This window comes from Neocloeon triangulifer, unplaced genomic scaffold, assembly GCF_031216515.1.
Source record: "Neocloeon triangulifer isolate White Clay Creek 2 clone unplaced genomic scaffold, ASM3121651v1 ptg000017l, whole genome shotgun sequence".
NCBI lineage: Eukaryota > Metazoa > Arthropoda > Insecta > Ephemeroptera > Baetidae > Neocloeon > Neocloeon triangulifer.
Window position 1 is genome coordinate 2306420 of NW_026775559.1, and position 19251 is coordinate 2325670.

The following is a 19251-nucleotide window of genomic DNA, read 5'->3' on the forward strand; positions in this document are numbered from 1 at the left end:
GAGTCCCACGGGTTAGACCGCGCGAGTTACGAAGAAAACAAACGTTTTGTTTGAAAGTGGTGAGCGTCTTGCTGACGCAGGGGAATAACGGCCCAGTTCCGACAACGAGCAGTGCAATATTGTTTGTCAGCCAGAGTTGAAACGCGCGGCCCGATTCTCACACGCATTTTGCTTATTCTTTTTCACTCTGCAAGATGTGCGCGGCTACAGAGTCTAGTGTAAAAACAAAGAATGGTCCTCGAGGAGAGACGAAGAAACTTTCTCCGCTAATTCTAGAATTAATTAGGGAAGGTGAATGTTTTGTGCACCTTAATTTAATCACTGATTAATTTTCCATCATAATAAAATTAGTTTTAATTAGAAACTTGTGAATGAGAAGCACTTAAATTGCGCATACTGAAGAGAATAACATCAATTTTCACAGTACATGCTATTTTATTTTTTAACCAGACTCATTGTTTGAAATTATTAACCAGTTGTAATTCAATAATTAGTAATTTGAGAATAATTAGAAAAAAAAAACAATTATGTTCTTAAGTTAGAGATTTTACAAATTTCCTTGAGTCAACGAGGCGTTGGAAGAGTTGACCTGGCCTCCTCCGTTGTCCAGAAAAGCGGTGCTAGCAGGCAGAGGAGCTCACGAGTCCTTGAGTCAACGACGAGTTGGAAGCGTTCACTTGGCGTCCTCCGTTGTCCAGGATGGCTCTGCTAGCAGGCAGAGGAGCGTCCTGGCCCTGCCTCTCGTTGACTACCAGACCTTGAGTCAACGAAGAGCTGGAAGCGTTCACTTGACGTCCTCCGTTGTCCACAGTAGCTCTGCTAGCATTCATAGGAGCGTTCTGCCCTCTGGTCAAATCTAGAGCTTTGTTGCATGCCGTTGTGTGTCGAGATTCTGTCTGGTGCTCCGTTCTGCATCTTCTCAGACCTGAAAAACGAAAATTTCAGTTAGATTTTAAAAAATTCTTTCACAATTCAAAAAAACAATCTTACCCTAACGAAATCAAAAGAAGAATGACTATTAAAATCTATTTTGCCATTATTGCTTTTTTTCAATTGTTGGTGTTTTCACAATTATATGTTTTTGAAATATCAAAAAATGTCATTGTTGCCATTTATGCACTTGGCAATCTAAATTCTAAATTAATTAAACTAATGTTGTGAAACCCAATAAAATTTTTACAAAGCTCATTGATTTATTAATTATAACAAATTAATATACATGTACTCTGTATATTCGATGGTTCCCTCGTCATATTATTTTTTTAACCAAATACAAGAAAATGTGCACAAATTAGTTGCAAAGTGTCTTTATTGATTGTATCAGAAGGCAATTACTGCCCAGGTACATCATATATACATTCAAATAAAATTATCAATTCAATAAAATTAATTATTGAACAGTAATTTGGGTGGAAAAAATAAGGCGAATTTTACTACAGTTCCCCAGTTTAAAATACAAAAATTGATTTTCTGGAATGTGGTGGCGGACCAAGTGAACAAAAAGTATATCAATCTAAAATTCTGTTTCATGGTGATTTGAATTTAAATTCGGCTTTTCCTCGATGGGTTTTTGTGAGTTTTTATTGTTAAAGAATAACAATATCCTGCTCTTCCGAGACCTACATTTGGAAATATTCAACCTTGTTGCATAGACCTGCCAAAAAAGGGTGGTATCGTAAAATTTGAACCTTAATCAATAAACCCAAATTTCGAGAAAAAAAAATGAATTAGGACCACCGTGTAAAAACCGATTAAAACATTTTAAAAATTGATTATTTAATTGAAATTTTTTAATCTTTTTTTTATAATATTAAATGTTTAATATTTTGATAGTCTCCCAGCCGGCAGCACGCTATGGGAAAACCAATGCTGATGATGGCATGCAGGTTGCATAGCTCGCAGGCGAAGCGTTTGAAACTTTTTCAAGTACGGATCAATCGGTATGTAATATGTATATTCTTGATTAAATCGTGTCTCTCATCAAAGCCAACTGAACAAGAGCGATTACAGAAAGTGATGACAAATCTGCAAGGACAGCCTGCAAAATATTCAATGAACATATCAAAAATGTAAATGTAATAAATTATTCAAACCTCTATATTTTGTATTGTGTCAACATCAAGGATGTTGTCTTTTCTAAAACTAAGGATGGCGACGGCCAAAATTGGGAAAACCTCTAACGAGTCGTATCCTAAGACTAAGTCCCACAAATCCAGTAATTGATCTGGCGGCAGGTGGCCGGAAAATCCACGCATTAGCCACTTGAAAACAACTTTTATCCTGTAAATTGTATTTTTTTCAATTATTTTTTATTTGGTTTCAAATTCAAATTACGGTTGAATGTTTATTCTTTTGAAATGTGACCAGAGAGTCGGTTCGTGCCTCTGCAAAAGACGCTCGAAAAGGAGACACAGCGAAAGAATTCCCTGCTCATGTGAGGAAACTTCATGAAGCCTGAACCAATATCTCATGTAAAAAGCTCGGAACGTAAAGTACAGGCTTATTGGATCGTCGTACATGTAGCAGAATGGAGTTGCTGGGAATAAATTTGATGCGCAATTAATTTAATTAAATTCGTTGACTTTATAATGTAAAAAACCTCACCATACATAGTGAAGCCGTGGAAAGGAATTACACCACTTGGTGGGAAAACAATTGAATTTTCAAAGGTTCCATTTTTACCCTTCAGTAAACCAGTCACTGGGGTGCTTGAGCTATTGTTAAATATTTTCAGAATCTCCGTATCCCGCGAAAAACATAGCATAATCTAAATAAATAAATAAATTTATTATCATTAATTCTTTTTCAGGGTGATTTTATAAAATAATTTCTCACTTGGTAAAGAACGTCTTCAAACACAAAATATTGATCGTCATTGGAAGCAGTTAGTTGTACATCCTGAAAAATAAAATTATCTATTAGGAGAGAAAATCCAGAAAGCGGACAAAATACGTGAGCGTTGCAGCGCTTATGCAACCGGATACACCAAGTTGTTCTACAGGTTGCATAAATTCCAGCGATCTCAACTTTGAATAAATTAACGTACTTTGATTAGAAGTTTGTCCACAATCATATCATACTGAAGGACAAATTGCTTCAACTCCTCAAATTGTTCCAGGTGCTAAAATTTTTTAATTTTATTTATTTATTAAGAATACTGTAATTTAAACCTCGTCTTTGACTTGTGAACCGAGCACTTGCGCCCAGATTTTGCCCCTTAAACACTTGGGACAGCCGCGTTTGAGGAATTCCTGTGCCACGGGAGCGTGATTGCCTGAAATTACTAAAGTTGGAATTTTTATAAAATTTTCCACAGAAACTGGTAACTTTAAAATTTGCTAACCTTTTTCTCCGAGATTTATTCTTTCGGCCTCTATATTAGCGTGACTTTGGGCTGGCATACTAGAATTTACTCCTAGTAAAGGCTCCCCTTGGGTAATTTCTTGAAAGAGACTTTTCTAATAAATACAGAGGTTGGTTTCTTTTAATCATTTTGTATAGATATAACCTTACAAGTTCACTTAAGGTTTTTACTTTTAACGGAATTTGACTGAAATCCCAGGTTCCTTCGCCACTGTAAATGTTTTGCACGTGAATTTTAATTTATTAAAAATGGGAAAAAATTACTCTAAACTTCTGTGATTTGGACTTCTGATCCACAGGAGCACATCAAGGAAATCTTTCGGTGCGTAAACTGGGCGATACTGGCTTAAATCTGCAATATATAAATTAAAATTTTCTAACTTATTTAGAGAAAAAAGTAATTGAATAAGTCCAATAAATAAAAATAAAAATGTTTTATTGAATAAACAAATAATTGAAAGTATCCTAAAAATTTAAAATATAAAATTTATTTCAAATTTGCCTATGTCATAAGTGCTGTGTTCTGTCCACTTTTCTGTCATCTCCTCTTTATCAGAAGCCGTCCTGCACTTTGAGAGAACTTGATTTAGCTCTGTGCACATTGAAGTCAGTGACTTTTGAATTCTCTTCTCCCATTGAACCTTTTAAATTTTATGTATTATTATTAGCCAAATTTGTTAAATTAAAAAATTAACCTGTGCTTTCTTCAAATACGAAATTGGCTCCTTCGAACCGATAACACTGCCAGAAGGGTAGCGACCTTTCGGTCCAGGGTGAGCCCTGAGCCAGTGGAAAACGGTGTTCCTCAGCTCGACCTCCAACCCTGTTTGTCGCATGGCAGCAAGGAGGCTCGGACGGAAATTGGTTTTAGAGACGCATGATGAGGATACAATTTTCTATAAAATTATAATGCCATAAAATTATATTTTCATTTTTTTAAATTATCTTTACCTGAACCTCGTTGTAAAAGCCTTTATACATGGGCATCTGTTTGATCTCCTCGGATATTGTCTGCGCCGTGAAATGAATGCTCTTGTCTTTCAAATCCCCCATCATGCGACTCAAAACAAAATATTTTGAAATTCGAACCAGTAGCAATCTAACCAGATTGGCTCTGCTTCTGTATTAATGAAACGAGAGGAATTATATTCACGATTTCATTTGCAGTGAGGGGAAGTTTTATCAATAGCGACTCTCGTTGCCAGGGCGACTAACGAACTTTGCTTGTTTTAGATTTTCGGCACGTTATAAAAGTTTACATTTCCATATGATTATTTTTGTTGCAAACTTTCCTCGGCAGGAATTTTTTTCATAACATGTATAAAATCGTTAAAATCGTCCGGTTGTGAAATTCCTTACATTTTATTGCCGCTCATTAAAATGTTTTCAAATTTGCTGCTCTGCATTTTTATGGCGCACTCCCTGCGCTTTGGTGCATTTTTGTCGGATATAAAATTATTGCCAATTGTTTTACAACTCGCTTATTATGTGAACGCATGCACATGACACAATTAAAACATCGCAGCGAAATGTGGTTCAGTTTGTGCACGCTGAAGTAATTATGCCATTAAAAAAACGAGGCGCACACATGTAACAGTGGAAGAAATTAAACCATAAAAATTTGGTTATCTTAAAAAATCATTAAAAAAATTTTATATAAATAAATCCTGAAAAATATGAAATTATAATGATTTTAAGATCTGTTTTGCCACTCAATAATTTGACGGAATTATATATTTTATTATAATAGATAATTTATTTGTGGACTAAAAAGCTACAAAATAAATATGCTACAACTTTTGCGAAATCCTCCAGTAAATTTTTATTCCAGAACTTGTATGTTTAAAATTTAATCTCCTAATTCCCACTAGCAAGAAGCAATGGCATAAGCTAATAATTTTTTCTGCATTTATGAAATGCAAAATTTAATTTTTTATTGTACTGGTGCTGCATTCTACTGTAGGTTCTATACTAATGCAAACATTTATTTTCATGGAACTACGTGAATTTTTGGCGTACTTATAATTTCCTATTTATTTATTTAATTAATTTTTGAACACTAACACTTGATAAAATTTTCATGCAATTATGAAAATACAAAATATCATTTATCTCCCATCAAGCCATTTGGTTATGAGAGCAGCTATGATTTATATTAGTTGAGAGTAAATTTAATGTCCTCACATATTAATACAGAAAGACGCTGTTGGTTAATTGAGACCTACAAGCAAATTTTCTATAGCTCAACTCGGAGCACACTTTTATTTAAGTGCAGTAAATTTCCACGAAATCCATAATTTCACACAAATGGGTGCTGTAAAATGTGCAGGCGAGCCAAATTACACGATAAGAGTTGTAAGAAAAAAAGCACCAAAAGGTGCGAGCTGAGGGTATGAAAAATAAAAATTTTATGGACCCTAAGTGTTCTTTGTGCACTCCTTGGAGCCACGGGCAAAATTTGCTGCAATTACATTTCGCATTCCTTTTGACTTTTTCCAAGCCGGTGAATACAAATATGGTGTGCAGTAATTATCATGTTGGGCACTTTGAACGCCAAAAATATATGTATCAGAGAATCACACACAGCGGCGGCAATTCGATTCTGATTTATGAACTTCTTTGGCCCCTTTTAAAAATTTCAGACAACTCCCTCTTAAGCCTTTTAATTTATGGCTTGTTTTGCTTCATTTAAAGTACCTGCTGCTTTAAAGCCGCGTGCTGGCCAAATGTTACATGCGTCTTTTTTATTTCTGTTTATTATTAGCGCATGTGATTTTAATCTTGGCGATAATCAAGACACACAGGAAGGACGCTCTTGCCGCATTCAATCGCAGTTATTTATTTGTGATTGTTGCCAACTGACGCCGCCGTGTGCATTTTAAAACTTCTTTAAATAGCGCTGCAGTGTCAGCCAAACACATGCTGTTCCTCGAGAAAACAATGGGCCATACCTTAAGCATGATTAACTCAAGGTGCAGGCTCGTTTTATGACCTACAAATTCAGTGCTCAAATTTTCATCAAAAAAATTTTATTTTTGTAGGCTTATTCATAAGTTTGATTCAAATTTTCCGTGACAATTGCGGTGGGATTCTGTTTCTCTATGGATTATCTTTCAAAGAAGTAACCATAAAAACTCCTATAATTAAAAATTATTAAAAATTCAAGTTGAGATGAAAATGCAAATTTATAGTATCTTGTGCAAGCTGAGAAGTTGAACACAGAAGGAAGGAAAAGACTGATGCCGTTATCAGAAAGTACACATATTCAAATTAGGGACCAACATCAGCACCTTTGACAGCTGCTAAGATACATGTATGATTTGAAAGTTGCCAGATCAGGGCACAGAGTTTCAAATGAGCCGCGTGCCCCTAACTAAAAAGCGTATCGACTAAGCGATAAATGCTAATTTTATTGCCCCAAATCAAATGTCCCTTTTTTGCACTCCAACTTAATTCGGGACTCGGTCGAATTGAAGAGAAAATTTTTATTATTCCACTAAAACTAAAAGTGGTCCAACTAGATGAGCAAGGGCTGCTGTTTGAGACGGTTATCGATCAGCTTTTTTGTCTGAGAGAAAAAACAGTTATATGAAAAAGGAACAAAATTTTGCTCTTGTTAAAAAAAAATGAACGGAACTCTCTCGCATCCTCTGCGAGCGAAAGGGAAATGCAAAAAGTGCAAGTGGGAAAAATAATGAAAGGAAAAGTAGCGGGACTCGCTTTTGCTTCCGATCAGGTTGCACCCACGCCTGTTATTTTTTTCTGGCAACAATTGTTGGTCGACAACTGCAGCCAGGCTCGTGTTCGTCGCGTGGGTCTCGGTTTTCCTCCTATTTGATATGAAAAAAAATGCAGCAGACGAAAGCGATTTCGGCGGAATCACCGTTATACTTGATTCACAAAGCTCATCCCGGCGGCCCGTGTGTGTGTGCACAAGTCGCGGGCCTATGCTATTTAATTCTTGGCTCACCTGCACTGACGTCACAAACACACAGAGGCCTTTCAGCCAGCACCTACCCCCTCCAGGGTAGACGGGTGCAGGGGCAGCTGGAAATTAAAAGTCTCAAGAGGATAAAAAAATCCGCTCAATTTTCTTCCACTAGCTCAGCCGGAGAACATTTTTATTTTTTTAATTATGGATTTTCTTCCTTAATGAGATATCAATAGTAGTTTAAAAATTAGCAGATGATTTAAAAAAAGAGTAAATTTCAGTTGCCTAAGCAATGATTTTACTAACATTTTGGCCACCAAATTTTAGGATTTTGTTGATTCTAGCTTAATTCATGCCTAATTTGATTCTTTTTTTAATAGTTAAAAGATGTTAAGAGACCTATTTATTCTAACTAATCATAATCGCCGGCAGACCTTTTAATCTTTCTGATATAATACCTGTGCCTTTTTCTGTCAGTCAGGGTTCTTTTTGAATATTATCTCTCTCTGCTTACAAAAGAAAACACATCAAATCACAATTAATGAGGCATCGTATTACCAGTGCTCTTTTGTTGAAATTAATTTCTGTCGTTGGGAATACACATAAATAATTATAGGGGGTTGGCAGCCACGCATTTAGGTTATCTGAACAATGCAAATATATATGCCAACGTAAAAAAAAAGCGCCTCCTTTTTTTTAGTCCAGGAAAATGATCTGATGGATCACCGAAAAAGGATCCTTTACATTGCATTTGTTCCAGGTAGCAATAATTTCAAAATGCCACTGCCGATTGGACAGCTGTCTAATTAACCAAAATATAATATCAATTAAATATTCTTAAATTGTTCACGAATTTATTAAGTTTGTGAATTCTAGTAAAATTGGTAATTTTATGGATTTAGTATCTATAATGCATCATTAATAATTTTTAAATTTGCACACAATAAACGTGTATTTCGCAATTAAATTTTTATATTTTATTGGATTATTTGCCCAATCATTTTATGTTAAAAGTGCGTGTACGATCTATAGACAAGTCTATTTGTCAGTGAAATAGGTAAAAGGTTTTTCATTATTTAAATTTCAAATAAGTTAATCAAGCATTAGCGTAATGCATCCTGAATTCATATTTAAATTTTATTTTAAACTAGATAATAACATAATTTCCCCATTAGATTAGATTAAATCTTAAATATAAATGAAAATTATATAGTCTGCATTAATTGAAAATTGTAGATCTACTTTTCAGAAAAGGACCTTAAATTTAACTTAAAAAATTTTTAATCAAGAAACTTTATTAAATGAATAATATAGAAATATGAAACAAAAATGTTTAAATATAATTAAAATAAAAAAAATATCTAATTTATTTAAAGTACTACAACAATAATAATGATGATTTTGATCCATTCATGTATTCATGCATTGGCAAAATAGCGCACAAGGAAATAAACTGGCGGCGGCGGCGGCGAGAGTGTGATTTGAATGCGGAGGAAGGAGACGGACGGACGGAGGCACTTTGGAGGCCTCGGGCGCACCACTGGCACGCGTCCTCTCAGACGCAGGCCGGGGCAGATGTTCCTGGAGCCAAATCACCTGCACCTATTCACAGCAGGCACTATTAATTCCAATTGCCGTCTGCAAGTGAGCGCGCGTTTAATCCGACTGCAGACGCGCGATTCCGCCGCGCACTACTTCCTCAACACGCATTTTCGCAACACAACCCCAAGCCAAATTTCTTTAAGTCGTAAAATTAATCAGTTAAATTTATTTAATCTTCGCTTATTGATTTTTGCGATTTTTGTCTAAAAATGGTAATTTTAGGAACAAATACTCTTTTATTTTTTAAATAAAAACCTTGCAAAAAAATTTTGTTGTTCTCAGAACTTAAATATTTTGCAATAACTCGGAAAAATTTAGATGCGCATTATATTACAGGCATGAAACTTAAAGGATAATTTCTAGAACATTCTTAGTCCACAAGTAAATTGTACCAGTCTCAAGTCTTTTGATAGTTCCACAACAATCAAAATTTTGCAGATTACTTTTGGTAAACAGGTAAGCGGCGAATGTTCTTACATTCATTCCATAAAATATAGGGATCATCGTTGTTTACTATTGAGTGATTTCTTAGCCATCTAAAATATTTATTTTTACTGCTTTCAATATTTTATCAATAAAAAATAATAAGCAGTCAAAAATGTAACCAAGATAGGAAAATATTGGTTAAAAAATTTATAAATATTTACAATGATGTATTTTCTAAACAAGAACTTTTACGTCAATTTACTCAAATTGCATGAGAAAACAAGTAAATTAAAGATATTTTGCCAATTTTCTAGAATTTAAGTGATACCAACTATATTTAACAATAAATGTGAAAAATTTGTATTGGATTACAACATTGAAAAACACTGGTTTATTGGTCTATTAGAAATTCAGATTTTTGATCATCAGTTTAAAGTGTATATAAAAATCCAAGTGATCTCTCTGCCACAATAACAATTAATTTTTATGACGAAGAAACTGCATTATTTTTTATTGGCCCCGAATGAACTTATTCAGTCTATTTTTGACTTCTCAGAAGCCTTTAGGGCTTTTTCATGAATGAATAATTTTGGCCCTCACCTCACTCTTCTCACAGCTTCAAAAATAGAGAAGCCATTAACCCCACATATCAGAACGCACAAGTAGAAAAACGCTGCAAATTGATAATAATTGCAGCACGCGCACTCAGTCATTAAACAAAAAAGTGTTGCGGTGCTATTATTATAGTTGAGATGTGGCGACGAACGATTTTTAAAAGCCAGAGCCGCGAGGGTTGCAAATTTGCGATTCTCTATAATTAGCGTAACATTTTAAGTATTAGGTATTAGGTGGGGATTAATGTAATTATTGTTCACGCAGGACAAAAAATCGGAAAATAAAATAGACCAGAGAGATTCATTTTGGCACGTACGCTCTTTGATTTGCATTCTCGACTAGCTGCTAGGGTTTGTATTTTTACGCTTCACTGTTTTTTCAGCTACCGAGAATATAAAATTAATCCAGAGAAAAACCCACCGGATCGAATCTCAATCTAAACTGCCAAAGGGTTGTTTTGTGTAACAAAAAAGAAGTATTCCCTTTTAATGTGCATTCTTACGCAAATTCTCGGTGGGCAATAAAGAGTTTTATTCGGAAATGCGGTGTTATTATATGCTAATCTCGTTCAACCCTTTGCCTCTTTACGAATTATTTATGTCGTCTCGCGGCGCGGACACCCCGGAGCAACCCGCACCAAATAATAAATACATTAAAGACTTCTTTATCTCTCTGGCATGCACAAATCCAGCACATTTCAGTTCCCTTCCCTCTGCTCGTAAATTGCAGGCTCTCAATCTATATGCAAAGATGTAATTATAATACGCATTCATGTATTCCCTCTTTTTTTTTTTTATTATTGTCATGATACTTTTTTTCGAACGCACGCCGGGATCAAATTTAATTTAATATCGGCGGCAGGTCTGTTGGAAAAAAGGGGAGAAGGTTGTGTTTTTCTTTCTTCTGTTATTTTATATATTATTTTTTATCCGCCTGACCACCTACAAAGAATTGTAACATTATATAATATGCAATTTCGACAAGACTCTTTATGAAAGGCCCTCCTTATATAAATAAAGAAGCCTTTCCTTTTCATCTTCCAAATTGGACCACAAGAGTTGAATTGTCATTTTATTATACACAATTATTATTTGCCTCTGCCATCTCACAGAGAAAAGGATGGCTGTTTTGTATTTGCCTGTTTTCTTGTGTATAATTACGGCGGCGCGCGAGATTGCTTCGCCACAAGGGTCTCACCCCGTGCCACTCAAATTGTACGTTTCGTTTTCAACCTCTGCAATCGTAATCGTGTAATAATGGCAGTAATAATGAAATGAAAGAAAATCATACATCAAGTGTTAAGGGAAGATGCAATTGTCAAGAGATTTCTTTTGGCACTTAAATTGGTGAAAATATTTTTTCTGATTATTGGAATCATAAACAGAAAAAATTGAAATGCTTACAAACATTTATTAAAAATGTTTAAATTAGGTCAAACAAAATGACTTTAAAATAATGGAGACGCTATAGCTTAAAAAACTGGGAAAGCTTGTGAAAAAAATAATTATATAATTTTTAATTAATTTTCAAAGATAAAAAAAATTAAAATTTGTGTATTCAACTCATTAAAAAGAGATTTTAGGATTGCATTAAATTTACGGAGCATTTATTTAATGGTTCTTTTGTAAATTTTGCTTAGATTTAATTTTGAGCGATATATTGAATTTTTTTTAGACATTTTGCTGCTAATGCAATATAATGTATAACAATAGAAAGTTGCATGCGATGGAAGACAGAGGTGTATTTCATGATATCTTATCACAAAAGAAGCTTACTCAGTTAATGGACAGAACAATAGGTGGCTTGCTAAAATCTTAATTTAGCAATATTTACAATTCTGGGTTGAATTTCGGCCCTGAAATGTCAAAATTACTCATTTTATAAAATTTCATTAACTACTAAAAATCTTTGAAAATATCCTTATATCCCAATAATAAGCTACAAACAAAGCCTTCAATAAACCTGGCTTGGATATAATTTTTTTTTTAAATACGACCAGATGAGCAGCAGTTAATTCAATACCATTGTTATTTGCAAATTTTTGATAAAGTGCGATTTGAGGCAGGGAGGTGCCAATATATATCAAACCTGGCACTATAAGTGATGCGGTAGTATCGCAAATGAGGGTAACCAGGCATAACCAGGCCATCCCCCTCAAGAGGGAAAATAACCATGAACCAAAGGCCATCCCTCAGCCTTCGAAATGACCAAACCGCTTAAGTGTACCTCAACCTCATTGCCAAATACGATTGCACTTTTTAAAATAAAATATCGTTTTTTTTACAGTATGTTGTCCTTTCTTTGTTAAGCTGTTACAAAAATACAATATGATTTTCAAAAATAACTTGCTCCCAGAGAAACATAATATTTGATTTCATACACAACAAAAACAAATAGAAAAATAGGCACAACAGTGCTAGTGAACAACTCACTGAAAGTATAATAACTGATTTATTTTTTTGAATACTTGAAATTTTTAGTTTTTTTTTCGTTGGTAAAAAAGAAAATCTAAAGTAATACTAAAAGCTGGACTCAATGCATACAGGCTCTCCAGCATTATAATATATTGTCCAAAATTAAAGCAGATTGTAGTTTCTGAAACATTGCATTATTCTTTCTTTTTATGATTAGAACAGCAAATCTAGATGGCTCGATGCGATAAAATTGCAACGAGATAGCCAGACGCATGTACGACCTCTTATCAACAAAAAATTTAATTGAAATCTTGCAGCTAACTTGAATTAAAAATTTTATAATCAACTCATTCCTATAAGTGGCATGATTTTGGCAAAACTTTTCTTATTACATATATTCTTATGCATGTAAAGAACTGAAATAAGATAAAAAGTACTGCTAGGTGTGATTTTTTTATTGGTAAAATTTTTAATGAATTCGAGTCTTGACTTAATTTAGCCGTTACTTCTCTGAATCTCATGTCCCTTCCAAAATCCACTCCATCTAAATCTAATAAATGAAAATTGCTTCAATCTTTTTGAGGCCGGCATGTCCGGTGTGTTCTTCGCATCTCTCATTAGAGAAGACCATTCTCTCTGACTATTACTTTGTTGTATAGCCACAAAACTAGTTTATTATAAAACTACCCGCGGCCTTTAATGATTTACTTGGAAATTTTTAGCACTAAAATTTGTATTAAATTTTATTATTATTATAGAATTAAAAGAGGTCACAATTTATAACACTTAAAATTTTAATCTTAAACTTCGTCATATTTTTTAAAAACAAGTTAAAATCAAGAATTATTTAAAAATCGGTTTCTGTATTAAAAATGTTTTATTTGCCAATTGAAATAAAAACGCATTCAAAAGTAAACAAGGCTTCAAAGAAGACTAACAATAATCTAAATCTCGTAAATCTGCAACCCTTTGGCCGCGATGTTTATCACGCAAATAAAAGGCTTATAGCCAGCAACAGCCGCAAAAAGGCAATTTAAGCAGGAAGAAGATCAGATCTCATTTGAAAAATCTCCTAGCTCTCTCACAGTGGGAGCAGAAAAAGATAAAAACGTACGAAATTGATACTTTCAGTCAACACACGCCGTATATAACTCATATTAAATTTTTTTATAGGCTTACATCATAAAATTCCGAGTGAGGGTGCCAAATCAAAAAGGAATTTCGGCCCAGAGATGATCCAGACCAACTCTTTTTGGATGGCGCGGGTGTATAGCGGCTAGTCCTGCGCTTTTATATTTTGGAAAGGGATTCCTCATCGTCTTTTATCAACGCGAGAGCATAAAAAAAAAATATTCCGCCAGAGACGTGCTGTATATTTTATCAAAGGATTACGTGCCAACTCGGCGGCTTACTCGCTACCTTTTTTAATGCCGCCGTTTTATTATCATCCGCTGGGCAAATACAAAATAATGTCAGCCGAATGCAGTGACATTCATCAACGCAGGCAGCACGTTTCGGATCTTTTTTGTGGCAGCCTGCGTATTGTGAATCGGCTACTTTATTTATTAGCCGACGAGTCTATACTTTGTTGAAGAGAGACAGAGGCGGGATTATTTTACGGCTTGTGTTACATTGTTGGCTGCTTCCGTTTCGCGATTTTCTTTCTCTGTGTTTTATGACCGTTGACAAAAAGTGGAAATTATGAAGATTTGGAGGTGAAAAAAAATTTATATCGTAAAAATCTGGTGGCGTGACGATTTTGAACAATTTTCACTTGAGGCACACAAGGGGATGAAGAAATAAGAGATTTTAACGACTTTCGAAGGCACGACACGTGCAGCTTTTGCCCTGATGCCTCAGGTTTTTATTTTTAATATGAGGGAAATGAAAGACGTCAGGAACAAAATTAATTCAGAAATTAAATTTTCAACAATGCTGCAAAAGTTCTGATTTTTTTTTTAATTTGGTGAATTTTTTGGTTATAATTTTAACGTTTCAAGTATAATTTCAATCTGAACGTTTCTTCTGCAAGATTTCAATTACCATCTCATTTGCATTGACCGAAGTTTTTTCTGCTAATAATAAACTGCCCACTAACGGCAGTGGCCAAGCAAAAAACACCAAGTAACAAGTAAGACCACTTTCGTATTGAGCCTGCAGTTGCAATTACTCTCTTTGAAGGATAATCTGCATAACTTATTAGTGTTAAATTAAACCTGCTATATAGAAGAAGTCAGGACTTTAAATATTTATATTTTGGCGTGCTTTCCAATTTATTAATGACGGAGTGATGACGCACGAGAAAATTAAAGGGCATAAAAAAATTTGCCAAATTAAGTTATATATCTGTCTCGGATTGAGCAGAAACTAGTACAAGTAGTGAATCTGGTTTTACTTGATGTTGTATATAATTTGACGAGAAGACGCGTAAAATATCGCGGCAGCAGGTCACACATTTTTATTGTCTCTTTATAGAAAGTTCAATTTTTTTTATATCTTAAAACAGAAAGTTGTCTTTGACTCAAATTAGTAAAAATTCTGTCAAATTTCATGTAAAGTGATTTGTTTCCAAGTCCAAAAGCTCCCAATTAGATGTTTGGCCATTTTTTTTTTAGCTCGACATCAAAATTTCGTGATGCAATACATTAACCAGCTTGTAAAATAGAATAGTATAGTTTTATATTATCTGTGCTCTGTGGGAGTAAAAATATCTATATAATTTAATAAAGAAGATCGCATGTCAGCATCCACTAACACTAACAGCCGCCTGGTTTGTTTGATGGACGCAAGAAAAAAATCAAATTTATCAGAAAATAATTTATTATTCTTCAGAGATTATTTAATAATCTTTCGTAAAAAACCCAAACTCGCTTGGAATCTGATAATTGGCACTTCTTTGGGTGAAAATTAAGATCACTCACTTTTTTATGCCGGCAGTTTTATTTGAAAGCGTTTAAAACATTTCGGCAGAGAATTTTCCGCTTGTTTAAAAGTCAAACAACTCACGGATGTGATAAAATCTCACCTATAGAAATTTTTCGCAACTGCCCGTGGATATTTTCTCGCCGTGTACATAATTCATGAAATGGTTCAAATACTTTTCAACTCGTTAAATCCCCACTTTTTCCAATTATTTGGAGAAGAAACAGCGGCTGGTCAGTTGCCGTGAGGAAATTAAATATACGAGGCCAAAACACCATCCAACTTCAGTTTCGCGCTGCTGGAAGTCTTTGGGCGCCGAATAAATAAATAAAATCAGGCAACACTCGACGAAATTGGTTTGCTTTGATCCGGCGCTCTCATTATTCAGGTGGGTGGGTTTTATTTATAAATCAAGACGACCGCGCAGCGTGTATTGGTTTTTTGCTGTATGTGTTATATGGACAAGTGATGCGTGTAAGAAACGCGGGAGCAAATTTATATATGAGATGGTGTGTGCCCAGCATCAACCCATCATCACCACTGGAGCGTTAAGTCTGTCGGTTAAAGTATTTTAATTCATCAAAAATTTATAAATTGATGAATTGTAGTTAATTTTCATTTTTTTAATATTATTTATTGAGATATATTAAAAAATTTCAATATACAAATATTTAGTCTTATAAAAATGGTAAAAATTATATATAAAAATTAAGTTATTGATATTAATAAAATTAAATGAAAAATGCAGTCGTTCATCAATTAGAATCATTTGTTTACCGACATGATTAAAGGAATTTTGTAAGAATTTTTTAACATATTTGTAATTATTTCTCAATAATTTCATGTCGAAATTATTTCCAGCAACATCTGAAAGCATTTTACAAAGAATTGTTTTCGCTTGTCTTGTAGTAATTGGACCAATTTTAATTTGAATAAAATTTCCTCTTCAAATATTTATTTTTGGAAGTATTTCTCTAGGTGAACAGTAAAATTTGGCGGCTTTAGTTGCTTTACAGCGATTTTTATCTGCTCCTAAAGAAGATTTGATTACGATCCGCAGCCCAGGAGACCCTCTCCGATCATTTTCATTAGTATCCACTCGCGTGTGATTATTTTCCTGGTGCGCGTCTTGGGCCGCGCGGCTCGCTTATCATGTGGTCATCTCTCGCTCTCCTGCGTGTATAGAAAAGTGTGGGGCTTTTTTATGCTTTTTGTGCCGGGGTGCGCGAAGGACATTCCACTCAAAATAGATTCCTTGAACTTACTGTACTTTTTTGTGCACCGTCTCGCGAGAGGATAAAGCACGAAATACACGCTGCACAAAGAGGAATTGTCCGGTAAGGTCTGTGTCTTGCGGAGCAAAAGACCAAAAGAATAATAAAAGGCTCCCAAGGGCGCGCGCCGACAATTGAAATTGGGGCTCTTTTGTTAAATGCGGTTTGATCAGCTTGATACTGTAATTATTTCTTCTTTTCAGAGGGTATGGGATGCATTTTTTTTTATAATTATTTTGAATTGATATAGTCACAATAGCTTGGCCCATGCGATTTTATTCCTAGATTTTCCCTGAGCAGTTCCACAATAAAAATATAAATTCTGCACATAAAATATTCATGCCAATCAACAAATCGTATTTCATCTCTGTTATTCATAACGTTCGCGAATTCCAGCGCGAGTGCAAATAATGACAGTTAGCCCGATCGGCGGGACATAAAACTCGCAGAGGGTAGCCCACTAAAGAGTGGAATTTTATTTCACCACCTCCAATTTGATTCGGACAACCGTGCTGACAAACATTAATAAATAACGGCGTGAATTCCAAATCAAAATCATCGCCGGGCCCCATGCCGTGTTGATTTACCGCGCACTAAAAAATTAAAACATCAGCGGACTCATAACAATCACATTATTAGGGTACGTGTCCGCAATTTGTGCAGCAGGCAGGCCCTCTTGAGCTGCGGGGTGGAATGGAATAAAAATATTCACAATAAAAGCAAAAGCAGGCGCCCAACCCTCTCGAAAAAAAAATAGAAATAAATATAGACACGGCGCTTCCAACAGAAGTCAAAACAAACAGAATTCGGGCGTATAACGAATCGAATTTATTACACCGGCAGCGAAATAAATTCCGAGACAAAGGCCCTAAAAAAGCGATAAATCCGACAGGCGGGTATTCGAAAGAAGCTGCGGTAATTAGCCATACCTGCGTAGGAGGCCTTTCTTCGTCAGGGCAGACCTTCGGGACCTAGGGGGTGGCTCGGCGGGGGGTTGTCCACACAATTACTAATGAGGCGGCCAAGGTCGCACTTCGAGAGATGTGCCAAATGAATTGGACCGTTTTTTTACGATTTCACCGCTGGGCACTTTAATTGGGTGTTTGGAATTGCTGCGTTCGCGAGCAATTTTTCATTGATATGAAAAAGTAGGTGGAGTGGGAATATGAGCGCGCAGGCTATTTTAATTGCCGGCTTTTGACAAGGAATTTTTACGACATAGTTGGTCTAATACGTGAGTTTATTCTAATTGCCGGGCTAATTAATTTAATTCAACGGAATGATCCGGGAGTCAGCCAGACAAGAATTTCATCTATTTGACTAATTAATCTCAAAGACGTCCGCGAGGTCGCCCTTTTTTATTGCAATAATTTCCCTCTCGTCTCGCGCACGGAATTGCTTGGGAGAAAATTGAAAAAGCTTGTTTTTATTTGAAAGACAATTCTTGAAAATATATGACATGGTCATGGATGGGACAATAAAATTGTACCGAGACGGTTGAATTGTCCGAAAATTTATTACCGCGAAACGCTCCACCTGAAAATCATTAAAAAAACTTCTTCGACGCTCGCTTTTCTATAATTTATATAGTTTCGCGTGCTCCTAGTTGAAGTTAAATACTTTGAATTATTAAAAAAATTATTCCTCCTTGAACGCAAACACGAGGCAGCCATTAAAACTTGTGTGAAAAAGAGCTCTCGTGCAGTGTCTCGCGAGGTAATGTTAATTTATTGCCCAACCGCGGCCACACGGGCACCCATGGCAATTAACAAAATAATAATTAGCTCGCACTTGGCGGCCTAATTGCAATTATTCCCTCCCTTGTAAAAAGACTGCCAGGCACGCTCGAAATAAAATATAAAAAACCGCTCGTTTTTTTTTGCTTTTGGTATTCACGATGAGCACCCGATTATTATTATCATTATTTCAGACCAGTTTTCGTTCGGCATTGCAATTTTTCCGCTCTCGCAGGTTCGATGAGCTTTCTTTGCTTCGGCGTCTCTGCCTCCGTATATATATTATTAATCCTTCACGTGCTATGTTTTTTGTGCGGCCCTCGCGCCGTCCGCCCGCCGATCTCTCACGCTGTTTAATCATAGTTTCAGGGAATCTGCGGAATGGGCCGTTTTTGCTCCAAATTTGTGTCCGCCTGCTGCGTTCGGAGATTGATGTTGTGGGTGTCTGTCCATTTCCAAGCTGGTCATGCGAGGCGCCCTCAAAGTTTTTTGCTGCCAAATCACCGACAGGGAAATAGCCGTGTTTTGGGGAATTTCTAGATCGATGAGATGTCAGAGATTTTCAGTGGAAATCCACAACCGCGAAGAAATTTAACAGAGAGACGCGTGATGATGGGGATATTCGTTAAAGCAAGCCCTTCATAGGATTCATAAAGAATGAATTATTGCTTGTGAACTTATGGAACACAATCAATAAAATTTAATTATTTTAGTTTACAATATTTATTGGAAACAAACATAATAATAATAATGAAAATAAATAAAGCAATGGTCATTGCTGGATTATATTTGAATATTTCCAAAATTAAATTATTATTATAATTATTATTTCCTCTTTAAATTATGCATCACGGCTTATTTAGTTGATTAATGTCATTAAAAAACGGATATTATAATTTTTCTGCAAAAAAGTTGGCCCTTATATAATTAAGTCATATCTTTTAATCTATATACACAAGCGCATTTAG

At 35.2% G+C, this 19251-nt stretch overlaps 1 protein-coding gene across 1 annotated transcript; it reads right to left on the reverse strand.

Annotated features, from left to right (window-relative positions):
- Positions 1 to 1846: 1846 nt before the first annotated feature.
- On the reverse strand, positions 1847 to 4620 carry LOC132203408 (TBC1 domain family member 19). The gene is made up of 13 exons (XM_059631187.1): positions 4315 to 4620; positions 4059 to 4259; positions 3866 to 4004; positions 3628 to 3715; positions 3514 to 3574; positions 3344 to 3458; positions 3171 to 3283; positions 3047 to 3121; positions 2836 to 2898; positions 2605 to 2767; positions 2335 to 2536; positions 2094 to 2280; positions 1847 to 2038 (listed from the first exon to the last, which is right to left on the reverse strand). The coding sequence occupies exons 1-13, from the start codon at positions 4417 to 4419 to the stop codon at positions 1964 to 1966; spliced, it is 1587 nt and encodes a 528-aa protein (XP_059487170.1). The 5' UTR covers positions 4420 to 4620; the 3' UTR covers positions 1847 to 1963.
- Between the last annotated feature and the right edge of the window lie 14631 nt (positions 4621 to 19251).

What these genes read in the sequence shown, in the direction of transcription:
- LOC132203408 (XM_059631187.1), bottom strand. Translation starts at nt 4,419, where the DNA reads ATGATGGGGGATTTGAAAGACAAGAGCATTCATTTCACGGCGCAGACA. An exon ending in GCTTTTACAACGAGGTTCAG is followed by an intron (nt 4,260 to 4,314) that starts GTAAAGATAATT and finishes ATAATTTTATAG; the next exon opens with AAAATTGTATCCTCATCATG. An exon ending in TTGAAGACGTTCTTTACCAA is followed by an intron (nt 2,768 to 2,835) that starts GTGAGAAATTAT and finishes TTATTTATTTAG; the next exon opens with ATTATGCTATGTTTTTCGCG.